This window comes from Pyxicephalus adspersus, chromosome 2 (assembly GCF_032062135.1).
Source record: "Pyxicephalus adspersus chromosome 2, UCB_Pads_2.0, whole genome shotgun sequence".
Lineage (NCBI taxonomy): Eukaryota > Metazoa > Chordata > Amphibia > Anura > Pyxicephalidae > Pyxicephalus > Pyxicephalus adspersus.
The window spans coordinates 125,702,112-125,723,589 of NC_092859.1; the positions used below are offsets into that span (position 1 = coordinate 125,702,112).

The following is a 21,478-nucleotide window of genomic DNA, read 5'->3' on the forward strand; positions in this document are numbered from 1 at the left end:
CCTGATTTACATTTTGCACGCTATTAGCCCTGACCTTTTAATGACTTTTTAATCACTTCCTGAATTGAAGTAAATTTTTTTTTTCTAAAATCTGCATATAATTTATATTATTATTAATCAATAATATTGCACCCTTGTTTGGAAAATTTCAGAAGGAAATTTTTGATAAAATTTTTTTTTGGGATAAATTACATTGTTTCGGGCTAATATTTCATTATTTTTTATAATAATGATTTATAATTATGTATTATTTTATAAATTATGATTCTAATATAATAAATAAATATAATAATTATACCCGGGAGTTAATCCTAAGAATTACAGGCCCACAATATAAACAAAAATTTCTACGCAAAAAAAATAGGATCACTTTTTGCATCAAAAAATGACAGAATTAGAACGCTAGGGGGGTTAAATGTCTTTTCTCAAGGGAGAATAGATTCAGTTTAGCTAATCTCACCTCATAGCTGAGCTCCTCCATTCCTTTTATTAGTTTAGTTGTTCATCTCTACACTCTGTCCAATTCCACAATGTGCTTTTTGTAAATGGGTTCCCAAAACTGGACTGCATATTGCAGATGTGGTCTGACCAATGCTTTGTACAGGGGCAGGATTATGTCTCCATCTATGCAGTCTATTCCTCTTTTAATGGTGAACTTCAATATATAAATGTTATTTTAAGGTTGATATACTCTTTAATAAGTGTGGTTGTAGCTTTATAGGTGTAAAAGGACTCTGATTAAGAGGCCATGACATACCCTTTGGCATTTTCAGAATTCTTCCCACAAAGTACCAACAACTAAGTGCTTTACTTACTGAAAAGGCTATATATGAGTGGTCAATATAATTCTATCTCACTATTTAGCCTGTTTGTAGAACTAAAGCCCCACTTTGAATATTCTACGATCAGGCAGGTGGTTTTATGAAAAAGGGACGAACGGTATTCCTTCTGAAATGATTGCTCTTATCTGTCTGGTCGCCACAAAGCTGTCAAAGTTTGCTGAGCTGCGCAGGCAATCCTGGCTTCCCTTGCACATGCTGGGAATGGATGACTTCCAGTACTCCTTACTCAGGAGTTCATCACCCAGTACGGCCAGTCAAGATGGATGAAGGTTGTGAAAAAAAGTGAAGGAAGTGGCGCCTACAATGAAACTAGAATAGGTGATAGTCTGTTTTGTTCTGCTTTAATGCTATAGCATTTTTGATACCCAGAAGGTCAGATTTAAAGGTCCAAGGTTCAGATCTTTTTGGTTTTGAAACTGTATCACAAAAAACTCCCCCAAGTTCTTCAGAGTTGTAAGTAAAGAAACACCATAGTATTCTTAGTATTTGTTAGGCCAGTAAATAAATGCACATTGTTTTTTTGTTTCACTAGTCCCGTGTTTCTTTGATTTGCCTTTCACATCTAGGGCAAATTTTAATATATCTGACCCTTACTATTTCCAAGCACATTATCATCCAGTAGCAGCCTGGGGCTCCTGAGACATCTTTATACTAATGAACTGAAGGCTGAGTCCAGTCACTTGCTTTTCCCTAGTAATTTTTGAAAAATGTGAATATCCCTTTCTGTTTTTGCTTTACCATTTTCTTACTTCTGTCTATATGTTGATGTCTAGGGATAAATTTAGCATGTCGTCTTACTAGAAATAGCCGAGCCACACAATGAAATTTCTCATGACCATTTAGGGGTTGAAAACCCTTGGGGTAAAAGTCTTATAAAATAATTCTGTGTTATGCTTCATCGTTGCACTTAAAGCTAAATTGGAAGAGGCAGCCATAAAGGAAAAATGTATCTTGTAAAGAAACATGACGCGTTAATCGGATATATCTTTTTTTCAAGTGTTATCTGTTTTGGCCATGTTTATTTTTGGGGATTTGCAATAAAACCTGTTAACTGGGAAACCAATGCCTGGAAAGAACCTTAAAACAGAACTAAACACTATTAACACCCCTAGCGGTAATCCCGAGTGTGATTTGGGGTGGATTTTCTGTGCAAAAAGCAGTTATCCCGAATCACACTCGGGGTCGCTAAAAACGTAAGAAAACAAAAAAAAAAAACAAAACACCCTGTTCTGTTGGTGTCCCCTGGTGTCCTGCTGTTCTCTGCAGGTTCTTCGGACACGTCTTCTTCCTCCGATCCCCAGCCGGCGAATGTAGAGCCGTTCTCCGGGGTTTCCCGGTGACGTCGGTGAGGGTGAGAGGAGCGGTGGGAAATTCAAATTAATTTTGTATTGGCTTGGCTGTGATGACATATCTCACACACAGGCGGGCAGGAGTTCAGTCCCTGCAACCACAGGGAAAGCCTAGATATGCTGGGTTCCCCAGTAACCAACATTGGGCTGAGCTGCACAGCTCAGCAATTTTGACAGCTGAAGTGGGCTTGCTTGTACCTTTCTGCAATAAACCCTGTCTGATCTCCAACTTTTGAATTGGCTTTTAGTTCCGCTTTAACTGAAATATTTTTGGTATCTATGTACTTGTAACTTTCACATGCTACAGTCTCTGGGTATTTAAAAGTGCATCTCTTAACAACTACCACATCCTAACTGGACCTAAGAAGGTCTACAATACAAAGTTATGCTTTATATTACTAATGTCAAATAAAAAATAGTAACTGAAGCTTTTGTAAGCACTCAATCACTAAAATGAGATGTTTAATGATTGGAAAAACATGTAAGACTTCTTTTTTTTTTTTTTGTCACCAGAACAGAAAATGCTTACATACAAGCAAATGTATGTGAGCAGGGGTTTTTAAAAATTCTTTAACATGAAAGTCTTTATAGTCATCATCACTTTTTAGTTTTGGTTTGCAGTCCATTTATTGTCACCTAAACAAAATTGCACTGAAATAACCTGGTTAACCCACCTCTGTGTATAAATTCCCATTGAAGTTAGTAAATCGAGCTTCAATGGGAAACCTACCTCTGTGTGGCTAGTGCCCCTGTGCTAACCTAAGCCCATTATTACAAACCAAAAACCCATTCATAGTTTGTATTGTAACTGTTATCTGATCTGCTGTTAAATGTTATAATGGGGATCTCATAGATTTCCTTTTTACACTTAATGCATGTACGTTTACCTAAATTTTCATTGTAGTGTTAAGCATTTCAATAAAACTGAAAAATGTTTTCTGCAATAAAAAAAGCAGTATGTAAAACTATAACGTCTTTGTGTTCAATAGATATCCAGCCACGTAAAGGCTATTGACACCATCTATCAGTCGACTGATTTCATGGGAATTCGAAATATTAGCTTCATGGTGAAGCGCATTCGGGTAAGTCTTTAAAAGCAAGTTTTCTTCCTGAAAATTAGAAGTATAAAAAAACTGACCTTTTTTATTAACTTTACTAAGTCTGCAAAAATAAGCATTTGACATGCCACTACCTACGACAGGAAGGAAAGTCGGCAGCCTCTTGGAGACTGTCCACTGCGTCTCTCTTTAAGCCAGTAAGGCTTGGATCTAAATAGAGCCTCACTAGAGGGACAGAAACATGGTTCACTTCCACAGAAAAAGTCAATATGTGCTTATAATTTCAGCTGCTTGCATCTAAAGATTCAATGATTTTCATGAAAGTAACCTTTATCTATGCACTTAATTGTATATGGCTTTTTTTCGAACTTTTTTCGGCTTTGTTACAAACACAATACTGTTTAGTTTTATATCTAGACAATAACTTGTGATCTGCACAAATATCTATTGAAAAAGACAACAGCAGGTAATTGTTAATTACATTTACTTCTGTTGTCTTCTCCCAGGTTGGGCTCTCTAAAAACTGTGACGGAAACACAGTGGCACCTTTGGTTCAACCTTTTTGGTTCATACGTTCTATACTTCAGGGCTGTGATATTTTTTATAAGTTTCCGCAAATAGTAGCCCTAGTTGACTTTTCAGCAGTGAGTAACTCCATTTTTACAGAGTATTAAAAAGAAGGACTTCTTATGTATCATTAGTAAAAAACTAATGGTACTGTTGAACTTATGTCATTAAAAATTGTCATTATTAGCACAATATACATATGTTTTGTAGGTATCACTCTTAAATAAACCACAATAAGGAGTCAGTTTATTAAGCAGTGAATCTGACATTCACTGAAACATTTTGTGGTAAAGTATCTTCCAGGTCCTTCTGTTCCAATAGCAGTAACTGATTATCCACCAGGAACTGTTTCACTGAATGTCAGATTCATGGCTTTATAAAAAGACCCCTAAGTGTAAATAAACCTTTTATTGTGTTTTTGCTTTTTCAAGGTTGCTTTGCATGGTAACTCTTTCTTTATTGTGGTAAAAATATTAATTTATTTTAAAGGATGAATAGTAAAAGAATCACATCCCTAGTCTCTCATAATAATCCAGACATCTTGAGCCTAATTACCCATTGAAAATGAGTTCCTGGCACTGGAAAGTGGTTTCCAATAGCTTACAGAAAGATCAGATGTGCGAGGTTGAACTTGTAGATTTATTAATTCTGGAAGCACTCATGGATTTAGAGTCGTAGTAAGTCATTACTTAGTTATGCTATGTTGGACAACCCAACACCATCAGTGCTAGTTTCACATCCTCTATTTGTTGGTTGATTTTCACAACCTAAAAATGATGGCATAGAATGTTCTTATTGTTCCCAAATTTTAGTGCTTCTAAAGCACATCTAATTATGAAAATATCAGTCATGTAAAAACTCAGAGGCATAAGGTATGGCATGGTCCATTGAACCAGTATCATTCACCATATGGTCGTAGTAATGCAGCTTGAGGCTTTATTACTTTGTATTACATGATCAGCAAACAGAGAAGAAAGACTGAGTATCATGCAGGCAAACACTGATAACATCTTTCATTTTTGTGTGTGTTCTGTGTATAGCTCTGGAAAGATTATGTAGAGAACTCCCACAGCTACCTAGATTGTCTAGCTGTGTGATGTAGTGAAGCAACTAGTAGGCTTTCCAGTACTTTGAGCTGTAAGCAGAGAAATGTATTAGCATTATACACAGACTATGTTCTTGTTTTTTTTTTTTTTTTATAGATAAACACTACAGCTGATGAGAAAGACCCTTCAAATCCTTTTCGATTCCCCAACATTGGTGTGGAGAAATTTCTAGAGTTAAACTCTGAGCAGAACCACGATGATTACTGCTTGGCTTATGTATTTACAGACAGAGATTTTGATGATGGTGTCCTTGGACTTGCCTGGGTTGGAGCTCCTTCAGGTATTGAATTTTGTGCACGTAGAAAAATTTTAAATTTACGAACAAGGACAAGAACTCACTGACATACTTGATACTTGATTTAGGCCTGTGAGAGTCATTGACCATTTCTAAGATGTCACTGCCCATAGCGGCCCAGAGAGTCTGTTCACAGTAAACATTGCACCTTCTCCTCCACTCGACTATCTTGGGCATCTTGGGCTGGGTTGGTGGCATGGGAGTTCATTCAATCCCTTCATGCACATCCTGGCAACCAAAGCCAATGCTGTGCGTGCTCAGCTCTTTGTCAGAAACCCAAAATCATCATACAGGTAAGACAGAATATTGCAGAAAGGACATCACCTGTTCATTTTTGCGGTAACTACCTGTCTGATCAGGAAAACCTAAAAGTGAGACTTATGTTCCACTTTTATTGTTCAGTTTTCAGTGTTGATATATGGCAGAGTTAAATATATTTTAGAAAAAGGTAGGAATACTTTGGGAACTGTTAATAAAGAAAAAAAAGATAATTCTTAAGGATTTGTAGAAAATCTTCCTTGTAATTTATGTACTTGGATACCATTGAATTCAGTAGACAAACAAAGACCATAGCCAATATAGGTTTTACTGTGTACAGGTTCTCATGTTTATCTCCCAGCAGATTGTGATTTTAGTGATTTTACAGTGTAAGTCAGTGCCACCACCATTCATTTGCTATTAGACTGCTGTTGGTAGACCCTACATGAAGTGTTTCCCTGAAGCAGTGGTTTATTGGTGTGACGAAGAGGTAACTGCACTGCAACCCCGCTGCCATTCTGAGCATATCCTTAAGTTAACAGTTATTTTTACGTAAACGGAATACGGTCAGTTATGGACAACCAGCAGGTGGAAATCCATCTCTTAAGCCATCCTCTTTGCAAGTGACCTGGCTGCTTTCTAATTTTGTTGCTTTTCTTCCCTTTTCTGACACAACAAAAATCAATCTATTTCATTTTACCTGTGATGATAGGTGACATATCAGCCAGGTAGAGTTAATAATGAAATCCTGTTTGTTCGAATTGCCTGTAGCTACAAAAGACTAAAAGTGTAGTTTAAATTACTATTTTTGCTATGGCAGTAAACTCGAATTGTCAGACACTTTGCAGCACAGCCTCCTAAATCCTTCTAAATAGATTCCCGGGACAAAAGTGAGAGGTTTATTAACTTGCAGCCCTTTATTCCCTGTTGTGGTCTGATAATCAAATTTACTTCTCACAGTAAGAAAGATAAAAAGACAGCAAGTTGTCATAGGGCAAAATCATTCCTCAAATTGTGCTGCTTACGTATTTCTTGATCTATTAGAAATAAAAATGAGATGCCTGCAGGTAACTCTTCACAGCGGGAAGTGGATGGGATCGCTGTTTTTGAATTTGTAGGCACATGGGTCCCCGCTGTGAGAAGGTTCATGAACAATGTAAGTTCTCTGTTTCTACTCACACTTACCAGAGAATGCACAGCCTGTTACAGTATAGTACCGTCTTGTGCTTCTAAATGACCTCTTTTATACATTTGCCATCCAATGCCTGATGTCATCTCAAGCTATGAAGGTTCTACTTTCAAATTTCATGCATCATGCAGACAATCTGTGCTTTTGTTTACAACAATGTTTTCCGTAAATTTATATATATATATATATATATATGTATATATATATATATATATATATACACACACATATATACATGTAATTTTTTAGGCTAAGTGATTTATGGTGGTTTGTATAACAATTCCCACATCACACAGTAGTTCATAGAATCTATTCTCTCCTTTTATTCTTTACAATTAATTATAAAAATTCAAACATGTTCACATGTCTTATTTAAATTAATCTTTATACAGCATTTGTATAATATTTACATAATACCAAATGCATGAACTCTTTCCATATTCCTTATAGCCATACCAGAAAGGTGGTAACGCGTTTCACGGACTAAGCCACTTCATTGGACCAGCCAGCTGAACTAACAACATAATATGATAGACTATATGTAAAAAGAAAAATATATTAAGTAAATCTACAATACACAATTCAAAGAAATCATACCATATATCATAAAATAAATGTTATGAGATGGATTTTTTTTTTATTTAGATATTACAACTTTTTTGTAGTCGCTTCATCATAGGGGTATCTACATTAGTATGGTAATATATAAATGCTTTTATTGTATGGCTGTACAAACCACAGAGCATAATAAAAGTGCTCATATCAAATAAAAAAATGTAAAGATCATATAGGAAAAAAAAATGAAGAAAGAGCGTATATTCCCAAAAGTTAGTACGATTACACCAGCCTTGGTCTAAATCTTAGAATGAAAACAGTTGAGCTCCATGATTGTCTCTTAGTATCATGTCTCAGTGTCCTGAGTAAGTAGGAACATGAACCAAAGCACCATGAATCATTTTTTTTTAATGATTTCATTTAAGAATATTTCCTAGTAGTTAGTATAATTGTACTGTTTTCTACTTTTAGGCAGCTCTGGTGGAATATGTGAAAAGAGCAAACTCTATTCTGATGGCAAGAAGAAGTCCCTGAACACTGGAATCATCACTGTTCAAAATTATGGCTCCCATGTCCCTCCCAAAGTCTCTCATATCACCTTTGCTCATGAAGTTGGACATAACTTTGGCTCTCCAGTATGTTTGTTTGTTTTTTTTCCTTTAAAGTAAAGCTCTCTACAGCCTTGACATGGTTTCCATGCATGTTACCAAAAATTGTAGTATAACAGTGTTTAAAATGCACTGTCAGGCAAACACTCTTTTTACTTTATCTCTTACTTTTTCATTCTCTGCCCTCATGTTACATATCTTTTTTCCTGTACTGTACTGTTTACAGAAACTTAGCCTTTAGAGAAGGTCAACCCCTGTATTTTCTGCCAGTGATTAATCCCCTTTCGCAATTCCCTGTATTATTTTTTAAGCTTATGGTGCCCATATAGTTACCAAGGAGAAGAAGATGCTGGCATCCAAAAGGCTATTGTATGAAAACAGACCATTCCTTATTCAGTTATGTGAGAGCAACCATTGCTGATATTCTGAAAATGATTAGTGGCCCAGCTATGTCTGAATTCAGTACTGGTATGTCCAGTACTTCATTACTGGTTTGAATACCCGTTTCTGGTTAAGAGTTTGGAAGATGGCAGAGAACATGACAACCAGGCAGTTAGCTTTTTCAATAAAGTCTGCTGCCCATTGTAACAGTCCTGGAATCCCAATATTCCTGTTACTTGCTTTTAAAGGGGCTTATCTTAACAAAATGATCATTGTGAGTATATCAAGTCTAATATGAGGAAGGATGGTCCTAAAAGCTCCCTCGTGCATTAGGCAAATGCACTGTTTTCTTTGTTTCGGTATGGCACGTTCCCTTTAAATATACTCTAGCTGTCAGCACCTATCAATGCTTGGAATAGATAATAGTATTTGTTTTATTTTAACATTCAAGTTTTCTTTGACATTTGTTTCTTTTAGCTCTGGCATAATGCAGATATGACAATAGAAAAGTTTTGAAGTGCATGCTTCAGAAAACACTGAAAAGCTCCTTTTTTTTTTCTTGAAAGATTTTTCTTACCACTCAAATTGCCTTACTGTCTTTTTTCTGTTCTCTATTTCTGGCTTTTTAACTAATCTCTTGCACTTTAAAAGTAGGCTAACCTTCCAGCTTTAAAAGAATGAAATGAAAATTCCTCATTTTAGAAGAATGGAAGGCACGACATACAGTTACAATATTATATATTGTCTTTTTTTTAACATTCTCAAATATTTCATTTTACAGCATGATTCTGGCTCTGAATGTACTCCAGGAGAATCCAAGAATATTGGCTTTAAGGAAAATGGCAATTTTATCATGTATGCAAGAGCTACATCTGGGGACAAGCTAAACAACAACAAGTTCTCTATCTGTAGTGTCCGAAATATCAGTCAGGTTCTGGACAAGAAAAGGAATTTCTGTTTTGTTGGTATGTATTTTTTTTTTCCTTAAAGGAGGATTCCTGGAAAATTTCTAGAATTGTTTTGTACCCATTCCTTTGTTAACCTTAAAACTTTCCCTTATTTCTTTTTTCCTTTCCTTTATACAGTATCCCATTGTTGTTCCATAGCCTCACATAATCCAGCATATGTTTACATTCCCTAGCTACATGTCTTTCTCCCATGCCTGTGCAGTATATATAACCCCATTGCCAGCAAACAGCCTATAGAAGCCATTAGGATTGGGGCCACAGGCATGGACAGAAGAGAAAGGGGGATGATTGTAAAAAAAATACAATGCTTTGGCTTTTCGTGCATCCAAAACTGTAGAAGGTGGAATGGGTTAGCTTAGGCCAGTGTAGAAGGGGACGAAATTATGCTTATCCAAGCCTAGTTTGTTGGGACAGGATTTCTGAAAACTAGACAAAGTAAACTTATAGCAATTTATTTTTATTATTTAAATATTTTTACAATTAAGAGTTAAAACCTCTTGTTTGGTTAACTTTTTGAAGTGAAATATTTTAAAATAATTGACATTCTTCTCTTTAAAGTGTCCACAAAACAGGTATTCCAATTGAAAGATTACAGTTTGTTTGCTGTCCTGTGGTTGATCTATAAAATTTAAATGACAATACCATTTTTTTCATTGAAATTTGAATTTTTTTTTTTATACGACAGAGTTTTTTTTTTTCCTGTAAATGTCCCATATTCTCTGGAATGCATGTTGGAAAAGCTGTTTAGATGTTTCTATAATTTTGTGTTACAGAGTCTGGCCAGCCCATATGTGGTAATGGGCTTGTGGAACAAGGAGAGGAGTGTGATTGTGGTTACAATGACCAATGCAAAGATGAATGTTGCTATAATGCTAATGAACCAGAAGACAAGAAATGCAAATTAAAACCTGGGAAACGCTGCAGGTATGTGTCTTATGGATAAGCCAATCACTTCAACTAAAACCAGCTGTACAAAGATTAGAATTCTGTTGAGGAGACTCTGACTACAGATTGGCATTGAGCTGTCAGTATGATTAAGCGTTCCCATTTCCATAATCTGATAGAAATTGTTGGGCATGACATTTTACATTCATTATACACATTGCTGATTGCTTTATGTTGTGCAGTGATTTTTCTTTATTGTATTAGGGAAAAAAATAGTGGAAAACATTAGGAATTATTCTTACTAAACACACAGTGACCACTTTATTAGGTGTATCTATTTAGTATCCAATAAAGAGGGGCGAAGGCAGCAGTACCCATTTATACCATATCATTCAGTTAATGCTTGCTTTGTACGAAGGTTGCAATTACATTACCACCAACCCAAACTTTTGTGGGGGTGTGTGTATGCCAAATGTAGACCCTGCCATCTGAATTTGCAGAAATCAGGATTCATGAAGCAAAAAACATTTGTCCACTCTTTTGGAAATCTAGGTTTAATAATGCCATTTTGTTCCTGCTGTTGCCTAAGTTTCTTTTTGTTAGCTGACAGCATTGGACCTCATGTGGTCTTCCATGTTCTTCAAGGTTTGACATATTTTGTGATCACCACTGTTGTAAGGAATGGTTGTTAGAAATTGGTGACTTTCTGTCAGCTTAAGCAAATTTTACCATGCTCCTCTGACATTTCTATTACCTAGGAGGCTTTGCCCACTGAGCTGCCTCTCACTGTTTTGTTTTTCACATTATTCTCTGTAATCTTTTCACTGTATATTGGGAAATCTGAGAAGGTTCAAAGTGTCTGGAATGCCACAACTTCTCATCTCCTCCCAATTTTAAAAGCTGTTTAGTGCAATTTCAGAGAAATGCGTTTTCAGCCAAGGAAACTTATTTAACTTTCATGTATACCAAAATCCTTATACAGAATAGTTTTTAGATGAATCTGACATGGTGTGCTGATAAATGTTACATTTTGTTAATGAATAGATTGCTAGACCTGAAACTATATTATGAATTAAACTTTGTAGAGCTAACAAGATCATTTTTTCTATTCTGGAATTCTGTTAAATAGAATTCCAGAAATCTTTAAATTATATTTGGCTGAGGCAATGCAGAATGTCAAAACTACCACTTTGTCAAATGTAGTTACATAGAGCACAGGACATTTTTAGATGAATTACCCGACAGTAACTTTTATGACCGTGTTCCCTCCATCCAATACTTCACATTACCAACAGAAGTCACTTGACATACTGATTTATTGCTAAACAGCTTAATTATTGGTGCTTGTATTTATTATGGAAAAACACATGCTCGTTAAGATGTTTAGGAACCTAATCTTCTACAAATTAAGACAAAAGATAGCCTGGATTGTTTGAATTGCTTGACTGACATAAATGATAGTATAGGAAAGCTTTCACATTCAGCATAATTTCAGATTTTATTTGTCAGCTGTGTTTCCCATCAAAGGTACTGTGGAACTAAAGTTCCTCCAGAGGTTGCTAGGGCTTTCTTGAGTAATGAGCAGTTTGTGCTTCTCAAATCAGTTTAACTGACACCAATAATCTTTTTGGCCGTCTGTAAGAGTGACATTCTTCCCATTTACTTGATCACCACACTAACATACTGTGAAAAAAAACATTTTAAAGAAATGTTATGGACAGATACCTAGATGTACAATAACTTAAGAAGGCTGTAATCAGGTGTATATAAAAGCTAAATGTGTAAGAATAATGAAATATAAACATGCGGCCTGTAAGAGAATCATATTCACTTAAAAATGAAATAAATGTACCTATAGGTTCTAAGCAGTTGTCATCAAAAGAGAAACAAACTGTAATTGTATATAAAAGATAACAATGCAATCATGATCAGTTTTAAGTATAAGACTAACAGATATATAAATATATAAAAGGTAGCGATTCTTTTTTTATTTTAAAAAAATCTAATAAAAACTAGGTTCAATAGGATCAGTCAGTATTTGGTTGACATATATATTGAACATTTCAACAGAAATATGATCAATATTGAGTAGTGCACAGAAGCAATTCAGGTAAGCATTTGATATCGGGAAGATATTGATTGTTTACCGGATTATGTGCATATCTTCTAGTGTACGGCCCGCTTTATAAAGTAATTCCTCCTATAGTTCTTATTTGCCATGAAATTCATTCTTGTGCAACAGTAGGACCATACACACATAGATAAATAGATGATCCAGAGTCGATAGTTTGTTTCACTACATTTTTATTAACAATTTTAGGAATAAACTTACAACACCAAATATTTGCTTTTGAGAGTGACAACAAACAAAATTGTATCTTGCTCTTTAAGGAAATATTTTGTTGGAATGACAATGACAAAGTCACAGACCTATAGGTGAAATTTCTCTAAGGATGGTATTTATTCAAACTTGGTTTCCTTCAAGCGAGCATTCAAATATATAGTATTGGAGATTTTTTCTGTTCAAAAAAAAATCCTTAAAGCACTAATTCTTGATATTTGTGTTTAGTCCTAGCCAAGGCCCGTGTTGTACACAGCAGTGCTCTTTTAAAGACCGCTCTCAGAAATGCCGTGAAGAATCTGACTGCGCACAGATGGGACTTTGCAATGGGTTTTCTGCACAGTGTCCACCATCTGAGCCTAGAGAGAATTTAACAGAGTGCAACCGTCAAACCCAAGTCTGCATCAAAGGGGTAAATATTGATTTGTAAAAACAGCCCTTTTGTAGTATGTTAGTTTACTGTTTGGAGGAATATTACCTAGACTAGAGAGTTGTGGGATGCAAAGTCATGAACTGATTGCTCTTGAACACCTCTTGGTGTTCTTTGACAAGTTGTGTGCAACTGTTGTGGCAATTAACTAAACATCTGAGCTGTATATACATTACAGGTCAGTGAAAGTATTATAGGCAGGAGACTAGAACCCCAGCCAGGGTAACTGTATTTTTTAGAACCCGGTCTGCAGTGGCAACTAGTGGTTCTGATTTAAAATAGAAAAATGTTTTGTTTTTTGTTTGTTTTTTAATATACTCAATCTATTTTACAGCAATGTGCAGGCTCCATCTGTGAAAAGTACAACCTTGAAGAGTGCACATGTGCCAGCACCGATGGCAAAGATGATAAAGAGCTGTGTCATGTCTGCTGCATGGAAAAAAGTGAGTTCCTTTTTGTTATACTGCACAATATAGATTGCTGAAAAAATGAAACCAATTTAGGGTAATGTAGAGATTGTTCAAAACAATTTTTTTTTTATTTTTTTTTTGTCTTTTTAAAGAAAAAAAAATATGTTGTTTGATTTGCTGCTGATATTGGTAAACCCTGGATTTTTTAAGAAAAAGAACACAATGTGTTTTCATGACTTATGTAATTCATCTTTAGGACCTTTTACTGTCAGAGCTTCAAAAGCAGGCAGTAGATATATTTCATAGAAGTAGCTTTGTTGACTGTGGGAAACACGACTAATGGGACATAGTTAGTATGCCATACTGATCACGCCAAGCCATTGGCCTTTATTGGACATATTTCTGTGAGTTATGCCTAGGAATTATAGGCCTACAATGTAAAATAAATTTTCATGCAAAACAATGTAACACTTTTTGCATAAAAAAGGACAAAATTAGGGAGGTACGCCAGGGAGGTTAAAACTCTGCAAGAATGGGGAAGATATACAATCATGTCATCCAGCAAACCTGGAATTGGTTTCTTAAAAAAATCACTTGATAGTTGGGAAATGTTTTCAATCTTGGACCAGATCTGTTTTAGCTTTGGAGCTTCTCCTATGATAGTCTATCTTCTCCAGTTTTGAAATTTAAAAAAAACCAGGCCCCTGGATACCACATCCACCAAACCCTGCAGAACTAGTCCTACACTTACACTACCAGCAAAATGTGTACAGAAATAGTTACTGTTAGTGCCAAATAATATCAACATTATATAGGCTGTCACATGAAATACCTCCCAGGTCAGATCCCAGCCCAGATGTACAGGGATCTCAGCATGCTGGTAACTCGAGGTAAAGGTGGCTCAAGTAGTCAGTTGCTTATCCTGATATGCATTTTATACAAAGCCAAAATGAGCTGCTGATAGTCTAGGAAGCTTGCTTCTCCATATCCCAGGGTGATTGGACAATGACATAAACTACATTAGGCTTTAAGAGTAAAAATGAAAAGACATGGCAACTGATTTTAAAAATGGCCATGGCAACTAGGTGCCTTCCCAAATCAACCATTGCTTAGGTGGCCAGTGGCCAGGTTTTGAATTTGATCCTGTGTATAAATGTAAGTATTCATTGCAGGAACAAAGCTTTTAACACATTGCTTTGTGGTTGGAATATCGGCACTGTAAATGCTGTAAATGCTGAGCAACAATATATGCAGACCAAGACATGGGAGGACCTCTTCTCCATAAACAAATGTAATTTAGGATTTAAAATGCCAGGATATTTAAATGGGGATTTTTATGCTGCATTAGATGTATGTCATCACTGGAGAAATAGATTTTATACTTTTAAAGAATCTAGCCCCTTTAAAGAGGAGTTGTCTGGACACACACAATGTGATTCCTGAAAGTCAGTTGTGGAAAGGTAAAGTATTCCTGGTCCCCAGACATGTTCTCTGCATCTAATGTTAACAAGGTGACTTTGAAAATTTCCTAGTCCTTTTACCTGACTACTGTTAAGTAACTGTTAAGGTAAACCCCAGGTTAAGGACATCCGACATACGGACCTCTCCTAGATACGAATGGGGAAATTTTTTGCTAAACACAGCTGAGGTTGTGAGTGAGTTTAAGGATTGAGCTCTTTCTGCAGCCTCTTGTAACTCTTTATTGACCAAGACAAACTCTGCAGTTGTTTCATTTTGCATATCAAAGCACAATTTGCTCCAGAAGATAATGGATGTCTAGGCTTCATAAAGATAAATAAGATAAATAATGTACCTGTTCCGACTTGCATACAAATTCAACTTAAGAGCAAACCTACAGTCCATATCTCGTATGTAAAATAACCCAGGGACTACTTGTATAGGAGGAAGTGAGCTAAGAGTTATTTCTTGTTAAATACATATTTAAAGTGAATGTGTTTTAGAAGTAGTATTGTCCTTTTAAAATAGCCTAGATTATCTGAAAACCCCATTAAGGTTCTTTTTATTTATTTATTTAAATATATATATATATATATATATATTCTAAGAAGAACAGTAAAGTATAGGGTACAGTATCCCACGCCAGATGGCAAATTTATTTTCACTGAAAGTAGATTGCTTCAGGTTACTGTACTTGGTTCTTTTTCATTATAAATAATGTTGCAAACCTATATTGATCTGTGTGTACTTGCTTTGTCTGTTTGTAGTGAAGCCTCATACCTGTGCAAGTACTGGATCTGAAGTATGGAGAAGTTACTTCAAAGGTAAAACGATCACCCTACAACCGGGATCACCCTGCAATGAGTTCAAAGGATATTGTGATGTCTTCATGCGATGCCGATTGGTTGATGCTGATGGCCCTCTAGCTCGATTGAAGAAGGCTATATTTAACCCAGAATTGTATGAAAACATCGCTGAGTGGATTGTGGTACGTATGGCTATGTGAAATTGCTTATTGTGTTTAAATTCTATTCTAATAATTCTGTTGTTCACTCAACGTTGTCTGCTCCAGTATATATGTAAGTTTATTTGTCTACCTTCCAGTACATCTGTTAAAACCCTGCTATACTCACCTGACCGCGTTCTGTCGCATGGTACTGGAATCTTCCTTCCTCTCTTCCTAGTTGCCATCTTTGGTAATCCTGATTGGCCGGGATGAAATAACTCACACAGATCATCCAAGAAACTAATGCCATTTTGTCTACATGTTTTTTTAAAGATGTAGAATTACTTGGATAGCACTTAGTCATGTGGAGCTAGCCCAGGGGTCATCAGCCATGGTCTCCATATATTCTCAAATTTCCATGATTGTCCTCTGCATCTGTAGGTCAGTTTTTCTAGATGTAATGTAAAGTTAATTGAAGCTTTCCAATAAAAAAAGAATAGGTGATGGTGGAGAAATATACTTTGTTAATCCGCATCCTAGCCTTAAATGATCTCATCACTTCCAATTCAACAAAAACATCAGGATTCTCAAACTGCTCAATAACCGATAGGCATGTTGTATGGGCAAACTGCAAGTCTAGCCCAAATGCCCAGGTAATGGCCAGAATAACTCCTTGCCAATAGCAGCAGAGGTTGGTGCAGCATCAGTGCATATTGACTAAAGTCCCTGTAGTTCCTTCACACCTTGATTGAACACATAAGACCGGGCATGTGTCAAAATCTGTTTAAAGTTTTGTATACATTTTAGGATTTTTATATGATTTTGCATTTTATGTGTAAATGCCTCTATTTGCTGCCTTGTGCTTTTGTATGCACAGCTTCCATACAGATCACATTGCTGGGTAGCAGTTTATGTAAGTGATGTAAGGGGGCACCTTTGTTGGAGGCCACCATTACTAACATGATAATGTCTTCTGAAAATTCTTATTGCCTGGCTGTTATGACAGTTGTGCTTCAGTACTCTAGAGTAACTGACCAGGAATAAGTATGCATATAGTAGTTCTTTTTCTGAATACATTTTTTATATACCAAAATATAAAGGTGTATATATAACATACTTTTAAATAAATTTTGCCATTAACAGTTCTTCAAGTTTAGCCGATCTACTCATAAACTATGAAATCCTTTTTATATCCAAGTTTTTGCCAAGTATTGAACATCTGTGAGGGATATTCACTGCAATTTTCTAAGTGAAGGTTATGTGTCCCCAAGCTACCCTATAACTGTTGAACGTCTATTACTTTGTTTCCTTCCACTGCCTTTGTAAATTTGTTCTATCCCAGTGGAGCTTGTAGACAGGTTTTTACCTTACGTCTTTACTGTGTAAAGAATGTTGACATGGTCTAGGTGCCAAAAAACTCTTTTTAAAAGAAAAACGAACATAAAGGATTGACAAGCTAGTTGGTTAATAATTTAAAAATGTTTTTGCTGGAAGAGGATACACATTGTGAATTTGATCTGTAAAGGACATCCAACTAACCTGCATTTCACCTGCTTCAAGGGGGTTTTTGCATTTTTTTTTCTCATACCACTGATAACTCAGGGTTCTTAGGGAAGGTCGTATTATTTTTTTTATTTTTTTTATATAAGGGGATGTTAGGTTTTAAAAGAATTGCTAAAAAAATCAGTAAATCCAGAGATAAAGGTTATATGCATACCCTGTTTGCATACTTTGTGATAAGTACCCTCACGGTCCAGTCAGTAGGCTAAGCCAACATGATTGGATGGGACAAAGGTCAGTGTTTTAATATATTACATATAGTGTATGGCATGTTATTTTTCATACTGTATACATGACATTAGCATAATTTTTACCTAGTTTGCTGACTGTTTTGACATGAAGTTTTGTATTTATCTGTTTGGTTTAAATGGTCCAGGTTTGTAAAAAGTTTGCTTTGAATTAAAAAAAAAAGTGACTACTTTGCATAAATGAGGCATAATGTGGCTCTTATTACAATACAATGTGTGTTTTTCTTTCTCTTAGGCTCACTGGTGGGCTGTATTGTTAATGGGAATAGCACTAATAATGCTGATGGCTGGATTTATCAAGATATGCAGCGTTCATACACCAAGTAGCAATCCTAAATTGCCACCGCCCAAACCTCTTCCAGGTATGTGTAAATAGATTTCACCAACTGAAATCCTTTTCTGTGTTAAGTGTAAATTTGATCTTGAATTTAGAACACATGTATATTATTCTGTTGACAGTTTAAGATCTTCATAAATCCAATAATCTGCTGTTGGAGGTTTCTACAGAGCACCTCCAGCAGCCTTCTGCAAAGCCTAAACATATATGTTCACCTATTGTGACTGGCAATTGTCACACAAGCTGCAGCTTGTATAAAAGCACTGTGTAGGGCAAGCTTTTGCAACATATTTGGACAATTTGGAGCAGCTTTGGGTAATCCTTTAAAGCAATATTTAGCTCCATTATAGGCAGGGTAAACCTAGAGCTTTCACTATAAACAAGCTAGGTGTAGGATTCATTACTACCTAAAGCATGATGATTGCCTTCTAGAGCATCCTATTAAGATTGATGGTGTCTGAATCTTGTATCATGGAATGTAATAAAGTTGTGTGTGCATAAAGAAGCAAACACGTTCCCATCCATGAATGAGTTTTTTACATTGTACCACAATTCTATGTAATTGGCCTAAGTTCTCCAATTCTGCAACTGACTTGCTGTGCAGTCAGTGATTGTTTCTCCATTGTTTTCTTTACTAGTTGGTCCCACAAATGGTAAAATCAACAGGCTTTCCATTATAATTCCCCACAGCTCATATCATCTTGAGTTCACCAGAGGAGTCGACTTTAAAGTGACTTTCAAACAACATGTATTCAAAGAGTGTAATTTATTCAGAACACTTATATTCTCTCTACATGTGTGGAGTTTTCCATTCCCAAGCACTGAACACTGGATTTGTAACCCATTCTGTTAGACAGAGTTTACTGGACTATTTAGGTGGTATAAAACCTAATATAAAAAAGGAAATCTGCATTTATTTTCTCCAGGGGTTTTACAATAGTGGCAATGGTTTCATTACAATTATTAGGGAAAACTGAAACCTTTCCAAATATAATCACTTTCAGGTGTCTTGTCTATCCATCTCTCCTATTTACATAATAATTTTTTGTCTCATCCATCTAACTAATTCAGCTCTCTGCCAAATAAATTTATATAATGGAAAGTCTTTATATTTTCATTTGCAATGTACAGACAGGTGTATATTCAGCATGGTAAAGATGTTTGTTTTTCTGCAGGCACATTAAAGAGGAGGAGACCACCACAAACAACTCAGCAACCTCCACGCCAGAGACCAAGAGAAAGTTACCAGATGGGACACATGAGACGTTAACTGCAGCTTTTATTTTGCCTTTGGTTCTTCCTAGTGCCTACCATGGGAAAGATTCACTCCAAAGAAATACCTACAGACAGTCACTATATCCACCTGTCAGTAACCAAGAATTGGATCTGGACACAAGAAGATACGTGAAGACCGTTGTATACAGAGAAGGGGGAGCTCTAACTTTTTAACACTCTTTAACAACAAGCTCTTGATGATGACAAATAACCCGAATTTTACAAAATAGCTTTTTTAACTTCTCTGAAGGCATAAAATGTTAGAATATCATTAGTTATGGTTTTTATGCCCCCCCTTCATTCTCTATGCTTTTTGTTTCCTTCCAGCAAAACTTTTATTAATTCCTGAACAACAAAATCTATTTTTCTTTTTCTTAAAATAAAACTGCCAACCAAGGCTAGGAAGACAGAGACCACCTCAGCATTGGAGAACATCTCTTGCCAATGTACATACTTTGTTATATGCAGACGTGTATTTCTAATGTAAAGCATATGTCTATGTGCAATTGTAAACAAATTGCAATATGGATACGTTACTTTGTATTATAATTTTTTTCCACTGTTAATGAAGACATTACTGTTTAAGTGACATACTCAGGATAACAAAGGATTTGATGTGTATAAAGGCGACTGACTATATATATATATATAAAAAAAAACATTTTTTTTTTTCATTTTGTTTAACAAATTGAGAAAGGAAAATCAGCATTTTCCTTGCTAGGCTTTTAGGATCAGAGTTGGTTAGAGTGCTTATGTCATCTTTTTCATTCCTACAACAAGCATCTCTCCCAGACTTGAATGTTCTGCTGGCTAACTACAAATGTATGAAACCTAAAACCACTCTGGACATCAAGATTCTGCCTTTTGTGGGATTCATATTTTTACTTCATGTTTTTATTCACATCATGTTTTCCCAAGTAACTGGAAGGTTTAGGAGTGTATGTTGATATATAAAAAAATATTCTATGAATGTTATCCACCAAGTTGTTTCTTTACACTTCTTTGACCTACTGTAACAGAAGAGATAATGCACAACAAAATGAGATCTTGATCATCCTGCTATATTTTTTTGAGCTATAAAAGACCTCATAAAGATGGTCAAGGAATGGCAAATGAGCAACAGACTTCTAAGGTAACTTCAATATGATTATTGCATTTATCTATACCAGTTGGGGGGCTAACAGATTTGGCTGCCCAGCTCTGCCTGTGTCGGAAGATAGGATATTCTAAAAAGGAAGTATTTAGAATTTGTTCATGCATCATGTGCTGTGCATGTAAATATATGGGCATTACCAAAAGCCTTTGATTTCTTTCTGACCACTATCAAGGACATCTGTTTTTCTGGCATTGGCAAGAAAAGAAAAAAAAAATGCATTCAGCGTTTTTTGTGTACCTCTGGATTCTATTCCATAAGTTGTGTTGTCTTTAAATGCTTGTATTGTCAGGGAGACTTGCATAGCATTCTTTTTCTGGCATGCATAGTCTTTGCTGAAGTTAAGAAAAAAAAAAGTTTACACATCCATTTTTGTCATGACACGCCAGCAAGGTATAATAAAAGAAAAAAAAGACACACAAATCTCTTCCTTGTAAAATTGTACAGTGTGTGGTGATTTTTTTCAAGATAGAAAACGCATCTTTTTGTACAAGGCTTTAGAAACCAATTTTGTAAATGATACCCCAGTCTAGTAGATAGGAGACTATAAAAATTAAGAAATCCTAAAAATAAAAAAAAATTCTAGTGTAGTTTTGAAATCATTTGAATGCATTTGTTCTTGGAATGAGGCAAGTCAATAAAGGGTATTGATATTGGAAATGGTGGGGGTTTTTTTGTAGCTTTGTCCATGTGATGAATCCTTTAACTGTGTACCTTTTCCCCCCACACCCATCCCATGCTTTTTTTTCTGTGGTAAGGATTGGGAATTTTTTTTGTTTTTTTTTTAACTGTAATGTTTGAACAGAGAAATGCACTGAACCTCTCCACAGCAAGTGAAGATGATGTAAGTGAAGCAGAAGAGCGACAAAAACTTAATCTAATACTACTGTCAATTTAATGTCCACTGTGTTTTATACAGTATTTTTTGTTCACTTTTGAAATTTTTACTAAAAAAATTGCAAAAAATAAAAAGTATTGTGCAAAGACATATAAAGATTTCTTTTCCTTTTTGTTTTTTTTTTAATTTCTTGAAACTTGAATAAATAGACTTGAATGAAAAAAATCATTTCATGCCTATGTTATTTGGAAAATGTGTATTGACCATGCTAATGGCAGATAATTATTGTACATCCAAACAAGTTGAATGGTTTCTAATAGGGAAAAATTATTACACAATTTGTTTTTAACAGTTTACCAGTATTATAATGTCTGATGCTATATTTTTTATGCTTGCTTTTTTATGCAGATATGATTTTTAA

At 35.5% G+C, this 21,478-nt stretch overlaps 1 protein-coding gene across 1 annotated transcript in view; it reads left to right on the forward strand.

Annotated features, from left to right (window-relative positions):
• ADAM10 (ADAM metallopeptidase domain 10) overlaps positions 1-21,213 on the forward strand; it is a 93,128-nt gene extending 71,915 nt beyond the window's left edge. Inside the window, exons 7-16 of the mRNA XM_072402319.1 lie at positions 3,181-3,273; positions 5,019-5,202; positions 7,691-7,854; positions 8,990-9,173; positions 9,950-10,100; positions 12,631-12,814; positions 13,167-13,275; positions 15,468-15,688; positions 17,690-17,816; positions 18,967-21,213. Coding sequence (XP_072258420.1) covers positions 3,181-3,273; positions 5,019-5,202; positions 7,691-7,854; positions 8,990-9,173; positions 9,950-10,100; positions 12,631-12,814; positions 13,167-13,275; positions 15,468-15,688; positions 17,690-17,816; positions 18,967-19,061 — 1,512 coding nt within the window. The 3' untranslated portion in view covers positions 19,062-21,213. The remainder of the gene's footprint in view (positions 1-3,180; positions 3,274-5,018; positions 5,203-7,690; positions 7,855-8,989; positions 9,174-9,949; positions 10,101-12,630; positions 12,815-13,166; positions 13,276-15,467; positions 15,689-17,689; positions 17,817-18,966) is intronic.
• The last annotated feature ends 265 nt before the right edge of the window (positions 21,214-21,478 follow it).